This window comes from Temnothorax americanus, unplaced genomic scaffold (assembly GCF_048541705.1).
Source record: "Temnothorax americanus isolate GAGA-0224 unplaced genomic scaffold, ASM4854170v1 Scaffold5, whole genome shotgun sequence".
Lineage (NCBI taxonomy): Eukaryota > Metazoa > Arthropoda > Insecta > Hymenoptera > Formicidae > Temnothorax > Temnothorax americanus.
Genome location: NW_027509657.1, coordinates 6,169,360 through 6,187,414, shown reverse-complemented (window position 1 = coordinate 6,187,414; position 18,055 = coordinate 6,169,360). Strand labels below are relative to the sequence as shown.

General features: G+C 46.2%; 3 protein-coding genes across 7 annotated transcripts; 1 reads left to right on the top strand and 2 right to left on the bottom strand.

The window, feature by feature from the left end:
• Positions 1 to 154: 154 nt before the first annotated feature.
• On the top strand, positions 155 to 13,558 carry Alc (5'-AMP-activated protein kinase subunit beta-1). 5 transcript variants are annotated; one of them, XM_077417634.1, is made up of 5 exons: positions 155 to 303; positions 12,190 to 12,399; positions 12,489 to 12,761; positions 12,873 to 13,103; positions 13,185 to 13,558. In XM_077417634.1, the coding sequence occupies exons 2-5, from the start codon at positions 12,205 to 12,207 to the stop codon at positions 13,329 to 13,331; spliced, it is 846 nt and encodes a 281-aa protein (XP_077273760.1). In that variant the 5' UTR covers positions 155 to 303; positions 12,190 to 12,204; the 3' UTR covers positions 13,332 to 13,558. The 5 variants fall into 5 exon arrangements, with proteins under 5 accessions (XP_077273760.1, XP_077273762.1, XP_077273761.1 ...); XM_077417636.1 differs by lacking the exon at positions 155 to 303 and adding an exon at positions 11,598 to 11,654; XM_077417635.1 differs by lacking the exon at positions 155 to 303 and adding an exon at positions 11,675 to 11,698.
• Positions 13,559 to 13,563: 5 nt separating this feature from the next.
• Positions 13,564 to 15,485, bottom strand: LOC143903751 (pancreatic triacylglycerol lipase-like). The gene is made up of 5 exons (XM_077417625.1): positions 14,862 to 15,485; positions 14,608 to 14,756; positions 14,337 to 14,513; positions 13,984 to 14,259; positions 13,564 to 13,899 (listed from the first exon to the last, which is right to left on the bottom strand). The coding sequence occupies exons 1-5, from the start codon at positions 15,086 to 15,088 to the stop codon at positions 13,661 to 13,663; spliced, it is 1,068 nt and encodes a 355-aa protein (XP_077273751.1). The 5' UTR covers positions 15,089 to 15,485; the 3' UTR covers positions 13,564 to 13,660.
• A 139-nt stretch (positions 15,486 to 15,624) lies between these two features.
• On the bottom strand, positions 15,625 to 17,918 carry LOC143903750 (F-box only protein 22-like). Its single transcript, XM_077417624.1, has 5 exons — positions 17,638 to 17,918; positions 17,213 to 17,364; positions 16,660 to 16,999; positions 16,112 to 16,515; positions 15,625 to 16,032 (listed from the first exon to the last, which is right to left on the bottom strand). The coding sequence occupies exons 1-5, from the start codon at positions 17,820 to 17,822 to the stop codon at positions 15,941 to 15,943; spliced, it is 1,173 nt and encodes a 390-aa protein (XP_077273750.1). The 5' UTR covers positions 17,823 to 17,918; the 3' UTR covers positions 15,625 to 15,940.
• Positions 17,919 to 18,055: the final 137 nt, after the last annotated feature.

Below are 18,055 nucleotides of genomic sequence, written 5' to 3'. Positions count from 1 at the left end.
AGCCACCAGGGCGGCTGTTCTCGCTATTGGACGACAGGCTCGCGCTGTCTACGCCTTTCGAACCTTCCCCCAAGTGGCGGCGGCTCGGCCACCCGCCCCCCGCGTCCCCCACTATTTGCCAACCTCTGCCACCGACGTGGTAGACGACGACGAACTACGCCGGTGAGGACGGTTCCGGGGGCTACCAACACAGAGGGACAACCAGACGCAGACGCGCAGAGAGCCTGAGGACAGTACGACTGGAACGTACCGGCGACGCGAGCGGCGCGCGCGAGTGGGGGATTTCTTCTTTTATCTCACTGGGTTTGTCTTCTTTCGTTGTAGATCTTACGTTCTCTTTCCTGCCTCGACTTGCTCGCTCGCTCGCTCACGCGTCCGTACCTCCACGCCCCACTCTTCGCTTTTATATCTTTCATTCTTGTCTCTTATTTCGCAATTCGCATGCTGTTCCTCTCTCAGGCGTCTCGATTGTTGCCCGGTGCCTCAAGTCTCGGCTCGCTTTTGCTTCTTTCTTCGGTTGTTTACATCCATTTCCATCGTCGTGTTTCGATCGCGGATCCTCCCACTTCCGTTGCATTCGATTTCTTCTTTGTTTAATAATTCGTTGTTTTACTTTTAATATTTAATTCATTCCGTATCTCTATTTTCTCACTTTTCGCATTCTCGATCCCTCCGAGATCGTATACCATTCTCACTTTTCTCTCGTTCTTTCCTATCTTTCTGATGCTATTCTCGTCTTCCGCCCCTCCTCGTTTCCCGCCCTTCACGTTCTCCGAGTTCGCGCGCTCTCTCGTGCGACCAGCCCTCTCCGCCCGTGTTCTCGCTTTATCTGCTTCTTCCGTCATCCCCCTCTGCGTCACGTGCGCACACACGTACTGCCCGTGTCTCTATCTCTCTTTCTCTTTCTCCCACTGTTCCCTGTCCCTACGACGAAGAATGTCGCCAACGTTCGAATCGATCGCTCGCTTTCGCGCGCGCTGTCTCCCTTCTTTACCCTTCTGCCGTCCGCGAGCCCACTCCTCTATCTGCTCCTGCTCCTCTCCCTTCTCTACCTCCTCCTCTTCCTCCTCCTCAACCTTTTCCGCCACCCTCTCTACTCTTCCCTCAGATCTCCTCTGCCATATTCGCCATCAGCATTACACGCGCGCACTTATTTCTTCTGTAGGTAACTCCGCTTTCCTTGCGATCTCTCTCCTGCTCTGCCACCCCCTTACGCCTTCGCCCACCCTTAGTCCACCTGCCCCTTCTCTACCGCGCGCGCCTCCGCGTTTCCTCCGCCTCTCCATCCCCACCAGTCCAGCACATAGGATAGTCTACGCTCTCCGTAGCTCGACGCGGTTAGGGTATGGGTGCTTAATATCTTTGTGCCATACCCAAGGCGCCCGTATCCGCCGACAGTTCCTGGAGGTGAACTTTGCCGCGATCGAGTGCCTCGATTCGCGAGACAGAGATGAAAACCGTAACCGTGTACACGGATACGAATAATTACACGAGCGAATGTAACAAACAAGACGCTTAATCTTAAGAGTAGATGTAACTTCTCGAAAGGGATTTGACGAAGAGGAGTGTCGAGTACTCATATTCATATGCTAACTAACTCAATATTATATGTGCGACGTCTCTCATCTTGAACGAGAGCGGAAAGACCAACTAATTTTTCTTTTTCAAGAGCTCTTTAATCCGTATTTTAAATGCATTCCTTGGCCCCGTACAAACAAAATGCGAAAAATATCACATGGTAGGGAAGATCCGACCAGTTTCCGATTATCTCATAGACGCTTCGTGGCTAGGAGCGACTATGGAGGGGAAAAGAGTCTAGCGTTCTCTCCTCTCTTTTGGCCAGTCAACCCCTCATCGTCCCTCATCGGCCCGGTGACCCAGATTCGCTAGGGAGACCCTTCGCGATACCGAGTATCGTCGTATGTGTTTATACCGACACGTCCGTGCGACCGTACGCGCTCGCACACACAGCCGTACTCGTGCTCATGTACAGATTCCACGGTCCGTAGATACGCTTACTCGAAACAGCTGATCCCGTCATCTTATAGATCCCTAAACGAAGCGAGACCCCCTAGGCCTATCCTTCATTGAGTGCGGGCGCGCAAGCGAAAACCCCGATCGCTATATTCGTACATTCGCAAAACCAGCCCGCGTGTCGATGTGAGCTCCATTCTCGAGAGTTACGTGTCATCTCACGTGTTAATTGACATTACACATTTAGGAGAATCGTAACTCATTGCGGAGAATTTCGAGCGGAGCATTTAATGTCTCGCAAAATTCGGATATACACATATTACATTACGATCGATTTATTGTAATTGTATCGTTCGCATATAACCGCGTACAACGATCCAATAACGGTAAAATAAATTCGCTACTGACTACGCTAATAATTCAAAAGAAAGATTTATGTCAGACGACTTTGCATAAATAACTGATATTCCGTGTAATTTCGAAACTACCGCGGATATATGATAAATTGTGGCGCGAACCCTATCTGTTGAAGTTGAGGAATAAAGCTAAGCTTCGAGCAACTCGTTCAGAACGAAATAAGAATCGTCCTTTGTCTTGCGAGAGGACGATCGATCATGAGATCGACGCGCATGGTCCGGACAAGTCGGGGGCGATCGGCAGAGGGACCGATGTTTGCCGCGACCCAAACCACGTCCAATTAGTGGAATTAATACCGGCTGGGCTTTGGGGGAGCTAATGCCTCTGTGTGTGCATATACCTACGGGTATGCGCGCCGATGACTGCACTTTCCTTCGTGCGTAATGAAGGACAATCCCGTCATCGTACCTATACCTCGATGCATTCGCTCGTGGAAGTGCCGATCACCGGCCTCCTCTTGTTCTGCGGTTACCGATGAAATTCCGTAAGTCTACAGACTGTGTGCGCGGGCGGTGCTCCACTGAATCGTTGAGAAACTTGGCTGGCTAATTTCGCTCAAGATTCGCGCGCAGTCCGTATGCACTTTGAAAAACGGCCGTCGCCGAGGTATTAGATTTCAAAATGGGTTCAATGTAAACACGTTCGTATTAATTAACTACAAGAATAACATAAGCGTAATCGATACGAACGATGTATCTCATATTATTTCATGTAGCCTGAAATAAAATTAATCAGTCACCGATCGGTAGACACTGATTTAAATAAACGAAACGTCAAGCTAAAATATAATGACGCGCGGGTGATCTAACGGCGACGAGTTCTAATCTATTCTTTAGAGAGTTTCAGACTCTCGATTATCGGAAATTTATTTCGGATATTACGCTCGATATCACACGCATACCGCTCCTTTGCTCCTCGCTTCTCACCGTCCCTTTCCCCTCTCTTCCTCCCTGTCTATTTTTCGAAAGCACACCGATATCGCGCCTCTTGCTCGCGTTTGGCGCGAGGTTTGGCACGACGGGGAACGAGCGCCCGGGCATTTTCAGACAGGCCACCGTGTGATACGCATTGTTCGTCGTTCGTCCTGGACGTCGCCGCCGTCGCCACCGTAGTCCCTGTTACCGCTCGTTGCCCACCCCGCGCTACAGATACGCGCTTATAGCGCAACACGGTGTGTTTGCATCGTGCATAGCTGTTACGTAACCCTCGTCATTGTTTGCGCATCGTCGTTACACGCCTATATGGAGAAAGGGAGGGCGGAGGGTGGTTTCGCCGCCGTTACGAACGAAAGGCGGGTGGAAAAAAAAAAGGAGGAGCGCGCACGGACGGATTTTTGCCCATCTCGCATAGAGAATACACGAGCGCATCTAGACGCAGTTGAGCAGACCCGTGTCGGGAGGACTGCATCGAGAACAGGCGCGATTGCTCTTTTGGATGTTCACGCCGTGTGCGCGTTCACCGTATTTCCTCCCTCCTTCCTCTTCCTCTTCCTCTCTCTCTTTCTCTCTTAACGATACGCGTTTCATCGTTGGATAACTCCCGCGGCGGATGAATATCGATCGTTGCGAAGCTCTCACGCTGGAATATCGTGCGAATGCCAATTCTACCGTTTTAATTTTGCATCGGCATACGCGGCTATTGGAATCACAATCGCAGAATCAATCGGTAGTCGCCGTAGTCAAATTTGTCCGTTCGCCGGACGAGAACAACAAGCGGGCGATATGCAAACGAGCGAGTGTCGGCGAAGAGAGACAGAAAGCGGGAGATGGATATAGAAAGAGAGAGAGAGAGAGAGAGAGAGAGAGAGAGAGAAAGGAAGACCGAGCGAGCGAAGCGGAGGATGGGATGGTTTACATTTTCCAGATTGAAATGTTAACCCAGTAGAAAGGTGGTCGGCGTGCGTGTGCATTACGGCCGATAACCCGATAACGCCGAGCTGCGTCGGTGTGTGCGTCACGCCCTTACATCCAGCATCCCCGTTCTAGTCCGCAATGAAGCAATCACCGTCGATAAGCATTGTACAGGTCCACGGCACAATGGACAAGACTTTCCAGCTGCCCCTGCCTCCCCTGCCCTCCTTTATCCGGAGCCACCATATCTCTGTCTCCCTAGCCTATGAAATCCCGGCATAATCTTCTCTGATCGAATAGCCGTTCCGAATTAAACAGAAGCGGTTTCATAATTTCTTTTTCATAACTCGCCTCAAAGTCGCTTTCTAATTTCGATATATCGAAACGCGATCCACGTTACTTGAAACGATACGCAAATCACGCGATCTATCCTTTACAAAAGTAAACAAAAAAATTTAATCAACGTAACTTTACGGCGGCTTTAAAAAAAAAAAAAACATTGACGATATTTTTCCGCACTGAAAGTATCGAATAGTAACACGGCGAGATTGAACGCGAAAGTTATCGAAGAGGCCTATCTTTTTACGATCGCTTCATCTGGCGCGCTATATAAGTAGTGGCCTATTTGCAAGCCCCTCGTGTAGTTAAGATTAAAAAATCAATCGTGGATAAAATCGTCAAAGTGCAATGCGAAATTTAATTGCACCGACACAATAGAATATGCACGGAACCGCGATCGAAAGTGTTTCTCGATCAGGCAAGTTGGCGTGGGGCGGGTGGGGGGAGGGGAAGAAAAAAGGTGATGAAAGTCCAAATAAAGTAGACAAAGGCGCGATGAAAAACGACGGTAATTTTTCTCGATACCGATACCCGCGTTCGGTTTTTCACTGTGGCTCGCGCGCAACTAATTACCCGTATGCCACGTGTTATTATAAATAGCCAATCGTTACCGGCACAGCCGCACTCACGATTCGCCCATAATGGCGTGTTATCGGATAAATAAAACAGATAGCCGGGAGAGAGGGTGTGCGCCTCGATTATACGTCGGCATCCCCTGCAAACGCAGCTATACTCGCGGCTCGCAATTTCTCGTTATTATTTTAGCACATTCAGACGCGATAGATACACATTGCGATAGATACACAAATTGCGGCGCGCATGCTCGCGCACGCATTATCTCCTGCATAAGACATAGCGGGAGACCGGAACGAATGCCTGTCAAATCCGATTCTCTATAAATCTACGAGCAATGCAAAAAAAAAGTCGTCAGTCGGAAAAATAACTTGAACAGCATTGTCATGGAAATAAATGGTACTTGGGACTTTTACTATTAAACTTCTACGTTTACGTTAGGCTAAAAAACAAAATGAATTTGTCAAGTTTTTGCGGGTTTTTTTTTGTTTTTTTTTTACGAAAAGTTGAATCATGCCGAAAATGATCTTCTTGTTCATATTGACGGCAGCGGCGACAAAATGCGCCGCCTCTGCGACACACGGGGTGGTAGTTTTCGCCACACGCGGTATTCAAGCTAAATACATTAGAAAGCTCATTTAAATACGACACAATGGCGAAGCCGGGCGCCGTGTCGTCCGGATAAATTCGTTGACCGAAGTAATACTGTCCATCGCGTTTCCCGACGCGTCATCCTCGACGGGACGGGCGTCGCGCGAATCGATATCGCCGCATCGGGGGTGGGAGGGGGCGGGAACTTGGTCGTTATTCGAGATCGCGGGACAGCCGGCACCCGATTTTAATTACTTTAACGACATTTATTCATTTCCGAGCGACGATGAGCGCGACCGGTATTTCGGCGGTTGCGCGCAAGCCCCCGACGTCAATACTTTCCCGTGGCAAACGCCGCGGAAGACAATCGCGTTGACACCCCGTGATGGATGTCCCGCCTGCTCAAAATACCCCCTCAGTTTTCCCGCCAATAAAGCCCATTGTAAATGCGAACTATTCGAAATATTAGATCGGCACAGCGATTACGGCCCGTTCAGTCATCGCCGTTGACGCACCGTAATCCTTTCCCACCTCTCTCTCTCTCTCCCTATCTCTATCTCTTTCTCTTTCTCTCTTGCTCGTTCGCTCGGCGTTCACCTCGCTTTTGCACCGCATCTTCGCGTTTAGTTTTCGCACATCTCGTTTCCTTCCGTACAATAAAAAAGAAATGATCCTAATCTCCTTTACGTTATTCGAACGTAACTTGGAAAAAAGTGCGCACTAAGGACAAAACTCTCAAACTTCGTTATGCGAAATTTAGCACCGGAAGATAACGATTAAAAAAAAAAATCTGCCAATGTTAAATGGCATTCTATCAACACGATTATCTACAGATTGCCTCGCCTTTCCGGGAACGAGACTTGGCAGTCGGCTGGTTTCTATTGTATATTTTATGCGCTATTACCGTAATATAATGCGGGCGTTTAAGAAACCGACTATACCCAAAAGTTTTTTTAACACACTAAGTAGTGTCTGCTGCTCGCGATTGAATTATTAAAGCGCGATTAAAATTTCCAAATCGCTCGTAATTACAATGCGCGGGGGGGAAGAGAAGAAAAGCGCCACTGATTCTTAGCCACCTTATTAATCCAAAAACTTAACAAGATGTTGAAACGCGGCGTTGACGTTATACCTATTATTACGCTCAAACCGCAAAGGCTATACTCTTCTATCAGGACCGGACAATCTGACATACCGCGTGCTCAATGAACAGCCTCACATTGATATTTCAGTAGTCGGGCGCGTAAGCAGAAAATCGCGTGCGCCACTGTGTAGCAATAACGCGCGAGATTACAACACGGCGCATTCCCGCGGCACGCTACAATCGCGTTACACAATGCCCCCTCCCCCCCCCCCTATCCTAACGATACCGCGAAATAAACAAACAAAAATAAATAAAAGAGTAAAATAACGGGAACCGTGTGTTATGCCGGGGGACACAGACCGCACAGACCTCCATCTCGGCGACGCGACGTGTCTTCGAACCGCCGCACTTACTCGGACGTGTGGAAGCTGTTTGGATTGTTTTTAATCTCCATTATAATTGCACGCGCGATCGCTGGGAACTGGCCGGGCCAATTTTGAATTTGGATTGTCGGCCCGATGATGGATCGACCTTTTGTACGCGGCGCTGATGATACCTCGCAGATGTATCCACCGCACCCTTTTCGGGCGAAACCACTTGCCGGTGATTATCGATTAAGCGCATGCACACACCGCCTCTCGCCGATCCTTTTCCCTCGCCACGCCACCCTCCCGCGTCTTTGGTTCTCCTTTTTTCTCTCTTCGAATACGCTTTGGTATTTTTTATCTCGAACGCTCGACATCTGGCCTAGACGACTTTTCGGGGGCCCCCGTCGCACGAATTTATATGCTCTTCCGTCGACTTTCCGCTCGCCCGTTCGATATACAAGATCGGTTTAACGCGCGATTAAAATACGTCGAAAGTGAATAAAAGCCAATTTAATTTCGAAGATGTCTTGCAGCTCGTGCGCGACGATAATGACTTTTTAATACAACCGATAAATGAATAATAGTATAAAGATATTAGCTATGCTTTTGACGCAAAAAAGATACACGCAAGAGACGAAGCAATAATATCGCTATACGAGGCCTATATATCCCGGAATAAAGTTATATATATACAGACGTTAATGTGATCGATATCGACACACGCGCAAAATCGCAAATATATCGTTTAATTACTTTTTAAATTTAGACTTTGCGAATTATTTTCGAAATAAATGTTTCCTGTAATTAAGTATAATTACTAGTGCATATAGTAAAATTACCAGTAAAATTACTAGTCGCGCTTTTAACGCAATCCTATATATATTTTGTGAGTCCTCTAAAGTAAATACGTCCATCGAGATAAGACTTAATCACGCAAAGCGTATACGAAATATAAAAAATGCGCAATTGCCATCAGAAACCACGAACAGATGTTCCCACTTTAGATATAATCCCGGCCTTTTACACTAATCTAATCAGCATCATTAAATAAGGAATACATTTAATAATCAATATGCACCGCATGCTGCGGTAAATGAAATTCACACTATCTCGATAAGTGAAACGTCGGAGACGTTATCGGGTGAAAAGCGTTTATCGCTCTGTCAATGCAGTCAAGCCTTTTTTACACATCTCGAACAATCGAATCCAGAAAAGGCACCTACGCGATAATACAAACGCTTTTATATCACACGACGAAACAATTCGATTTATAATTCGATTCGTAATCGCGATTACAACGTAATTACGATTCGGTACGTGCGTTCCCCTTAAATGCCCATGTAAAAGCGGCTCTATACAATTTCGACGTGTCCTCCTCATTTAAAACGTGTAACACCGTGCATTTAAATATAATTACGTCGAAAGCGGGGACACGGAGGATACTTTCGCGCGTCGCGTCTATTCCCTTCGCGATTACAAGCGAGTCGAGGGGGGGGAGGGAGGGAAAGGCTTAAATGAGCGGGTTGCGATTACTCGAGGAGTTCGGGGACCGCGCGGCCGATTCGCCTCGGAATCGGCGTACCCTGTCCACGTGATATCCGCCGCCCATAAGAGGATCGCGTTCGCGTACATGCGCGCGGGCCCGGGGCCGCAGGGCCGCGCGATGAGGTAGCCGCGCAATTTCGCAAAGCACCGTAACCGTAATTACTGTTATTGCAGGATATTTAATACACGGGGGCGCGTTTTTACCCGCGGTTCCACCCCTCCGAACCGACCTCGCGGCCGCGAGAGAGAGACGAGCGGGTAACACGAGCCACGAGATATACATAAGCGTTTTCTCTCGCGCGCGTAGCCGCCGGCTACGAAGGACGAAACACGCCCGGGGTGTGCTTTCGCCTTTATAAATAATAAATTCGCGCAGGAAACGGGCGAAAAAAGTTGACGAGAGAGAGAGAGAGAGAGAGAGAGAGAGAGAGAGAGAGAGAGAGAAGTGGGGAGCGAGGGGGGAAGAGATAAAATTGAGCGAGTGGAAAGAGGGAAGCGGAGGGGAATGGTAAAAATGTGTGATGATGAAAGGCACGACAGCCGGTGGTACATTCACCGATAACTTTACCATAAGCAACATTGCTCACGCGTGCGAGCGGTGCGCAAGGCGCGTTTCGATAACTTTATAAGGCAACGTGGGGAGAAGCGGAGTTCAATTCGGCTCAGTTAAATTCATAAAAAATACGAGGCGACACGATTTGCGATAATTTGCCGAGACGAATAAGCGTCGCAATTTGTCCGTCGGTTCCTGCCACTAATTTAGTTTTTATTTTCGACGCGCGCGGAAATATCGTGGGGAGATACCAACCGGTGCTGCGCTCTGGCGCCGCAACGGCGACACACTTGCGAAATACGAGTACGGGCGACGCAACGCGATGGAAAATTTTGCATTATTCAAATCTCCGCGCTACATATCCTTATACGCTCGAAAAAAAGTCGGACCGCGAATAAACAATTAATTGTCTAATTAATTGCGCGCAAAATAGAGTTCGTCTCCACTCACCAGCCGCTGCGCAGTCGCCCTGCAACCCCCTCGCGCCTCCAGCAGCTCCAGCTCCGGCTGTTCCAGTCGCGCCGAACCCTCCTCCGCTGCCTCGTCCCTCCAAAGCCGCGAAGCGGAGCAGCTCTCAGCAGCGGTCACAAAAATCGGCACGGCACGCGATCTCAATTAAGAGACGCGATAATAATGTCAAGTGTCAATAATGTACATACTCGAAATTAGAACGATACGACGCGACGCCCCGTCGTCACGGCGCTTCACTCCCGGCACTTCACTCCCGACGCGACGCTTCGTTTCGCACTACTCGAGTATATCGGCGCGGTGCGACGGTGGATCGCAAACGCGTATACGCGAATTAAACACTTTACTCCACGTACTTCTGGCACTTCGCTCTCGACATCGAGCCACAATATAAATAGCAGTATGTTCACTCGGGTCAAAACCCGTGAAACGGTTTGCACACTCAACAACATGGCGGTCAACGAGCTGGAGTAGGAGACGGATCCACGAGCGACGGAGAAGGACAGACGCGATATATGATTTCCACGCTCAACATCATGGCCGACCATTTTTCACTTCGGATCAAAGGTGCCGAGTGCCGACACGGAGTGAACATACTGTATCTACTTGTACTGTACCTCGACGATCATTCGAGCGCGTAATTCACGTTTCGACATGTAAAAGAACGCGGAAATGTCTCTCGCCGAATTACGAACTGTCGCGAATTGGCGCGGCGCGAAATTGTCACGGTACGTTCGTCGCTCGCGGAGAACCCCGATATTCCCGATCCGACGTCCCTCGACGTCGTTCCGCGGCGAAACCCGACCGCGATCTTTGCCGAGACGACGCGATCCGGCGATCCGGCAATTCGCTCGACACTTTCGGCACTCGCACGGGCGCGAGACTCGCGAAAAACCACGCGAAAAACGAGAAAATCGCGAGGAGCGCGGACGGGACGTGATCGCCGCGGCGCGGCGCGAAACTGTCATGGCGGCCGGGCAGCGCATGCGCGCGCGCCCCCACGATACGTTCGTCGCTGATCGCTCGCGGAGAACCCCGATATTCCCGATCCGACGTCCCTCGACGCCGTTCCGCGGCGAAACCCGACCGCGATCTTTGCCGAAACGACGCGACCCGGCGTCCCCGGCGATCCGGCAGTTCGCTCGACACTTTCGGCACTCGCACGAACGCGAGACTCGCGAAAAACCACGAGAAAAACGGGAAAATCGCGAGGAGCGCGGACGGGACGTGATCGTCGCGGCGCGGCGCGAAACTGTCATGGCGGCCGGGCAGCGCATGCGCGCGCGCCCCCACGATACGTTCGTCGCTGATCGCTCGCGGAGAACCCCGATATTCCCGATCCGACGTCCCTCGACGCCGTTCCGCGGCGAAACCCGACCGCGATCTTTGCCGAAACGACGCGACCCGGCGTCCCCGGCGATCCGGCAGTTCGCTCGACACTTTCGGCACTCGCACGAACGCGAGACTCGCGAAAAACCACGAGAAAAACGGGAAAATCGCGAGGAGCTCGGACGGGACGTGATCGTCGCGGCGCGGCGCGAAACTGTCATGGCGACTGCGCGTGCGCGCGAAATGCAAACCCTGCAATCAACGACTTGATACCCCTTGCTCTCGATTAATCGCTCTTTCAACGCTACTATTGCGGCATATTTTATGTATATTGGACACAAATAAATTTTGAGCTCGAATGAATTTTGTCCTGCCTCGCGATCGATTGCGAATTGATTTTCTATCGCCGCTAATCTACATTATCAACGTTGTTAAAAACGACGTATGGTCAAACGTGACTCAAGTTCCCAATCTTATCGACTTACGATATCAACGTTCAACGCTCGCGATAACGTGAATTTCTGCGCTATCTTTTCGTCCACATGTCGATTCGTCGATGTTAGGTAACTATTTCAATTAAGCGATAAAAAGTCTTGTGACACGATAGGTGCGTTGACTGCGTTGGCGTTGTATACAATCACGAGGAATATTGTGATTTTTGTCTCGCGAACGGTCCTTGGGTCGATCTGAATACATTTGTAAGAATAGAATTGCATCGGAATTTTTTTCGAGGTCGGATCGCGACCTAGCCTTAACGTCGCCAGCGAATGTTTACATTCTCGATTCATCGTTGACGCGTATATTCGGAGCACCAGGTGAGATTGTTGCAAACAGGTGAATAACGGTGAATACGCTTGTTGGACGTGATCAATTTTACGTCAACCGCGTTATAATATCTAGATCGAGCTTTTTTATCACGATCGTTTCTTATTCCTTCTTAAAAAGAATAACGTGTTGTTATTAAATAGCCTCGGGGTAACCTACGTTAAATATCCACGTTTCACTCCATTTTACTGCGTAATATTCCAATTTACTTGTGCTTCGAAATCGTTCAGACGAGGCAGAAAGTAAAGTCGAATTTTTTTTACATTTGTCAAGAACTTGGACGCAATAATGGGTAATGCGGGAAGCAATCAACCTGTCGGCCATCATCACGGCACCACGGTAAACAGAGAGCACCGTCACGGCAAAGATCATCCTCCACCTTCGCCGGGAAAAGAAGGCCAAGCATTTGTCTTCGACAAGAAGCCCAGCCAGAAACTTGTATTTCAGTCCTCCAATGAGGAGGAAGAGCCGTACTTTGCAAAAGTAATGTCGAGAGATATCGAAATGACATTTACCTATACCTATTTACGCAAAAATGTCGCATTGTAATTTTATATGGAATATGTAAATAGAGTGGCCAGCGGGACGGCGAAGACTTTGGACAGCGACCAAGATCTAACACGGTGTCTGAGGGGACGAAAGTTGCGGACAGTAAGGTACTGCCAACTGTCTTCAAGTGGGAAGGAGGTGGAAAGCAGGTATATATCAGCGGAACGTTCACCGGATGGAAAACATTACCGATGGTGAAGAGCCACGGGGATTTTGTCACAATAATTGACTTGCCAGAGGGAGAACATCAGTATAAATTTTTCGTCGACGGAGAATGGAGGCACGATCCTGGACTGGTGAGCGTTATTTTCTTAATTGATAACTCTATGTATATTATTTACACCGTATCTATACTTTGTATATTGTATCGTACGTTAAATACAGAAACTGTTGGTTTGATGTTACAGAAAATTGTAGACAATGGCATGGGCTCTAAGAACAACTTAGTTTCTGTAAGGCAGTCTGACTTTGAGGTATTTCAAGCTCTCGCGAAAGACAGCGAGGGTGTTATTAGTAGCACTCAAACGGAGTACGGGCAAGAAATACCGCCGCACAAACCTTGGGAAAAGATAACCGGCCCACCCATCTTGCCTCCGCACCTGCTGCAAGTTATCCTCAACAAGGACACACCGTTATCCGTAAGTTAATAAAAGGAAAAATATTCTATTTCGATGTAAATTCAATAAGACTTTTTCTGCCATCGAATGCTTTGTTTTTAGTGTGAGCCTACTCTTCTACCTGAGCCAAATCACGTTATGCTGAATCATCTTTATGCTTTGAGCATCAAAGACAGCGTGATGGTCCTGTCAGCCACGCATCGTTATCGCAAGAAATATGTCACAACTTTGCTTTACAAACCGATTTAAATGTTAAGTCATTCCCGTGTTTGTTGGTGCTGTACATTTTTTTAACTATCGCGGGATAACGGGTGCCCGAGTGACGCGATATTGGTGCGTGCGGTTTTTACGAGCTTCTTTGAGGCAAGGTAGAAGATTATAATATCCCAAAGCGATTGTTTCGTCGCTACGTTTATTATACCTCAGTCATGTGTATAATAATGTAATTACTATTTATTAAAGCCAGATATTTTATATTTGCTGTTCTTGCTATCGTCAACGAACGGGATCCAAAGTGACGGGAATTACGTCGAGATATGCATCTTGGAAGGATATGATTGCGCGTGTATCATTTTCATTTAGACGTTATTGTTAGTTACTTCCGGTATGTAAGCATAAGGCGGGTCCGATCTCGTTCTAAGAAAGAATAGACCCTCGGCGGTCCGATCAACGTGCTCTCCCATGAGCACTGTTTGTGAATTGGCGCATTTGCCATTCATGTACGAATCCCAGCTGTCGCATTTTCTAGCCGGCAGTCCTGTTTTCGAATTTATACTTTCTGTGAAGTATACGTATGACCGTCCATGACTGCAAGCCTCTGGAATAAATGGAACGAATATAAGAATATTTCTATTGTAAGAATATTTCTATTTTAAGAATCTGTGACACAGAGATACTTTACCCATTATCTCAGGGACGCAACAACATCCAGGCTGAATCGCCGTACCAGCATTCGGATAGAAATCAGCTTTTCCCAGTGGTTGAAGAAAACCTAACACACCTCCGCAGGAATGTATGACGTCGACGAATGCCGCGTCCGTGGAATCTAACCGAGTTTTCTCGGAGGCGAGAACGTGGAATCCCGGCAGCGCTGGATCCAAACCTGTTACTCTGCTCAATTTCCCGGAAGTCGTCGCACCGCCCGCATTCCCAGCCACGTGTGCCCCAAGGGAATGACCTTATAGATAATATAAATAAACGGCAATGAAATGGCGATTGCGAATATAATAGTACGTATTATACAAAGTAATATACCGATAAAATGAACGTCTTCTGTTTTCAGTCCAGTCTCTTTCACTAAGAAGTCTATAAAGTTGGCGGCGTCAGTCCCGACTCTTACTGTGTTTTGCATCGGACCCAAGTAAAATGTGCTCGCGGCCAAGGGTTCCCAATCCACGAGGATAACGTTGTAGTCGCCATGAGTGAGAAAAGCTACTCGAAAGAGAATGCAAATTATTTGCGAGTGCACCTCGCCAATGAACCGAGACCTAATTAGCAAATTAATTGGAAAGACAAGTGGCTATACCTTCTTTCATGTTCAAAAGTCCGGTACTCATGGCGCTCGACTTCCATCCGTGCGTTATGAATTTCGTTTTTCGCGAGGGCTTGAAGTCGGAGCTAGCGAGATTCGTGGTGTCGTTTCGAGTCACCCTTGTGCCTTCTTCTGGATTAGATCTTAAAAACATTACGGAAAGTGAGATCGAGTAAAAAACGGCAGAATATTACGCGGATAGCACATGTTGCTAAATAATATGCACATTGGGGCTTGCAATTGGATACCGAGTGTAGATTACGTAGGCTATTTCCGAGTCGTCCAATACGCCTCTCCTTTCGCTTTCTTGGACCTTTAACACTGCTACTTGGGGCTGTCCGTTGCCGTCAGGCATGAATATCCAATCCTCTCCATAACCGTCGTATCTTTGGCGCAAACCGCTCTCCCATCCTTGCACGGAATACCGCAGTGCAACGAGAACGAAGATTTGTTTCGACACTAGACTCGGCAACATCTTACAGATATTTAATATCGTTATAAGCAAAGGACATCGGTCGCGAGTCGTGCAGACCACGCGTTAAAGCTGCAAACGACAATCGCAGTAATTGAATCACTGATGCCTCAGGGTGGAGACTCCTTTTTAAATACTGGCGGTATCACGATAAGACGCTGGTACCTTTCGTTTGGCCTAGTTTCTCTTGTTTTATCTCGCACGTTGTATCGCGAGCGCGGAAGTACTGTTAAGCCGGGGATTATAATTACATTCAGAAGGGTGCAGGTTTGTACAGAACCGAATAATGTAAGACTTCGTGTGCGCGTATCGCGTACGACCAGTGCTAAATCAGTGTTGAAACCGGCTAGTTAACTGATAATTTTACAAGCATTGTAAAACAACTCTGTATCATGGATTATTTGCATTGCGTTTCTGATAGATGTGTTTTAAACAATGCAGATCACACTGAATCGACGATTGCTCGATGCAAATCGCATTTAAAACAACCGCTTCAGAAAAGTAATAAACGCGGAAGAATAAAAAATGACAAACACATGTGTAGTACGAACGTAATATATTTGTCATAAGTTATAACTTGTTTTCTTATTCTTCGGTAACATCACTTTAGGACTCGTACAAAACGCGTGTTCGCAGATTACATTTAAAAATAAGGTACAATTTGTGTACTCGGATTTATTGCCGTTACGTACGCTGTATGTTTTTGTACCGTGAATGTGTCGAGGCAATTGCTTTCACGTCTTGTTAACAAAAAAAAAAGATGAGTGACGACAAGACCTAAAACTAGCAATGCACGAATGATAAAATATATTCGTAGCACACACAGCACTCATATATATATCTTCTCTCAAAACGTCAACCATACGTAATTATCAAGAACATGGTAGAGAATTCATTATACCAAGATTTAGATTTTTTACGTTTTTTACGTTCCTCTCTGACATTTTCTAAAACAAAAGGAAAATTATACATCGACCTATCGGGAGACGGTATTTTCACTAAAAAGGAAAAAAAAAGTTTGCTCACTTTCTTCGTTTACTTCATCAACGATAGTATTTTTTCCAAATTCGCCATAGCCAAAGCAACCTGCTAAGGGTACCTTGGGGAATAATCTTTTGAATATCGTTGATTCCACATTAGATTCATTGTACATTGTAATTCCGCGAGCTCTGCACGCAAACATAAATCCTATGGAATGTTTCTTTAACTTCACTTCATCCCTAAATAACTTCAATTTTGCTTCGGCCTGCTCCTTTGTGTTGCATTCCTTATCCAAAATCGTGGACCACGTTTGTATAGGACCAGTAATCAGGACAGCAACACAATATGGCACATTTATTAATTTATGAAACTCTTTCGTTTTACATGTACGTTGCACGTAAAGATCTTCCACAATACCACCCCATACAGAAACAATTTTATCTTCTTTCCTGAACATATATAAAGAAAAATAAACATGTGTTATATCAAGTATTAGCAATTATTGTACAACAGTATTGGACGTACTTGACTACCGAATAGTAAATTTGAATATGTATTCGTGCCCTGCCGCTTGAATTAAATATAAATTATACCTTTGTTGCACGGCTGAGGCCCAATGTTTTGCTGTTTTGCGACCTTTGTAATTACAGAATAACATAAAACTTGTAGATGTCTCGTGATTTGATATAGATGTTTCATGCTCAACAATTGTACTAATTATCTTGTGATAATTAGTAGCTTTTCCAAGTGCTTTTTGTACAGCAAATGATTCAAACAATTTTATTTTCACGTTCGGGATTTGTGGTAAAAACGCACACACCATACTTGGATTACACTCCATTTCGTAATTATCCATAATAGTACTATCACTATATAACTTTATAGCCTTGCAATGTTCAGGTAGCCAATCTATATATTTATCCTCTATACGAACTTAAAAAGAAATAAAAGATTTATTTCAACGATTCCATATTATTCTGACTTAGGAAAAGAAATAAAAGAATTAGTATCAAAATAGTATTAATACATATTCATTCATACTTTCTACGTCAATAAATTAATTTACAATTTATTTTTATAAAACTCCAAAATTTGTATCTGTACTTACTAAAGAAAATACGATAAAAAAAGTAACAAAATATATACCTTCTTTATTACTTGGCGATCCACAAGGAATAAAAAAGAATCCTGCCGATGGTTTAATTCTTATATTATTGTCTAGGTCTGTTATATTATGCTCTAGGAAACAACAAGGACCTCTTGTCCATTTCTCATTATTTGCAGCTTCTGACCAAGACCTGAAAAGAATAATTCCTCAAATTTATGCTTTGTTCAGCTTACAATGCCATATACTTTTCGTAGTACGGCAGATGGAATGATATTAAATATTACCCCATTAATAGTTCTATCATTATCACTTTTAAACGCCACAAAGAGATTATTGTAAGTCAAATTTGTTCATGTCCATTCACACGCACATATGATACAGAAACGATACTATTCTGCTCGTATTAAATAAATGTTTAAGATTAAATCGAGCGCGGATCACATTAATATTAGGCACGTTGTACCTGCAAACCATCGCGGCACTTCCTAAGTCCTTGGCGTTTAAATATTGAAAGATAATTCTCAGAATGTCGTAGGTTAGATAGACATTCGAATCCAATGTATTTCTGTCATAGCTTTGTGCTGCGCCATCGTTTTTGGACACACCAGGTTTTTCCTTCCGAATTTTCTTTCGCGCCGTGCCTTCCATCACTTCTTTTCAATCGGTGAACCTACTTGTAAAATATCACAGTACGTATCATAACCATAACACGATACATCACCGAACCAAAGTGGCGAAAGCGCAACGCACATTGTAAACACAGCGCAATGCCGCAGATTCGTAATTGTGTGTGTGTGGTGTGTGTGTGTGTGTGTCTGTATTTTATATATAATTGACCGATTGTAGTTCTATTCCTCCTTTTAATATTTCTTCAGACAGCT

What these genes read in the sequence shown, in the direction of transcription:
- LOC143903750 (XM_077417624.1), bottom strand. Translation starts at nt 17,822, where the DNA reads ATGGAAGGCACGGCGCGAAAGAAAATTCGGAAGGAAAAACCTGGTGTG. An exon ending in AGTGCCGCGATGGTTTGCAG is followed by an intron (nt 17,365 to 17,637) that starts GTACAACGTGCC and finishes TATTCTTTTCAG; the next exon opens with GTCTTGGTCAGAAGCTGCAA. An exon ending in GCCTCAGCCGTGCAACAAAG is followed by an intron (nt 16,516 to 16,659) that starts GTATAATTTATA and finishes ATATATGTTCAG; the next exon opens with GAAAGAAGATAAAATTGTTT.
- LOC143903751 (XM_077417625.1), bottom strand. Translation starts at nt 15,088, where the DNA reads ATGTTGCCGAGTCTAGTGTCGAAACAAATCTTCGTTCTCGTTGCACTG. An exon ending in ACTTTTGAACATGAAAGAAG is followed by an intron (nt 14,514 to 14,607) that starts GTATAGCCACTT and finishes TCTTTCGAGTAG; the next exon opens with CTTTTCTCACTCATGGCGAC. An exon ending in TTGCGTCCCTGAGATAATGG is followed by an intron (nt 13,900 to 13,983) that starts GTAAAGTATCTC and finishes CATTTATTCCAG; the next exon opens with AGGCTTGCAGTCATGGACGG.
- Alc (XM_077417634.1), top strand. Translation starts at nt 12,205, where the DNA reads ATGGGTAATGCGGGAAGCAATCAACCTGTCGGCCATCATCACGGCACC. An exon ending in GGAGGCACGATCCTGGACTG is followed by an intron (nt 12,762 to 12,872) that starts GTGAGCGTTATT and finishes TTGATGTTACAG; the next exon opens with AAAATTGTAGACAATGGCAT. An exon ending in ACAAGGACACACCGTTATCC is followed by an intron (nt 13,104 to 13,184) that starts GTAAGTTAATAA and finishes CTTTGTTTTTAG; the next exon opens with TGTGAGCCTACTCTTCTACC.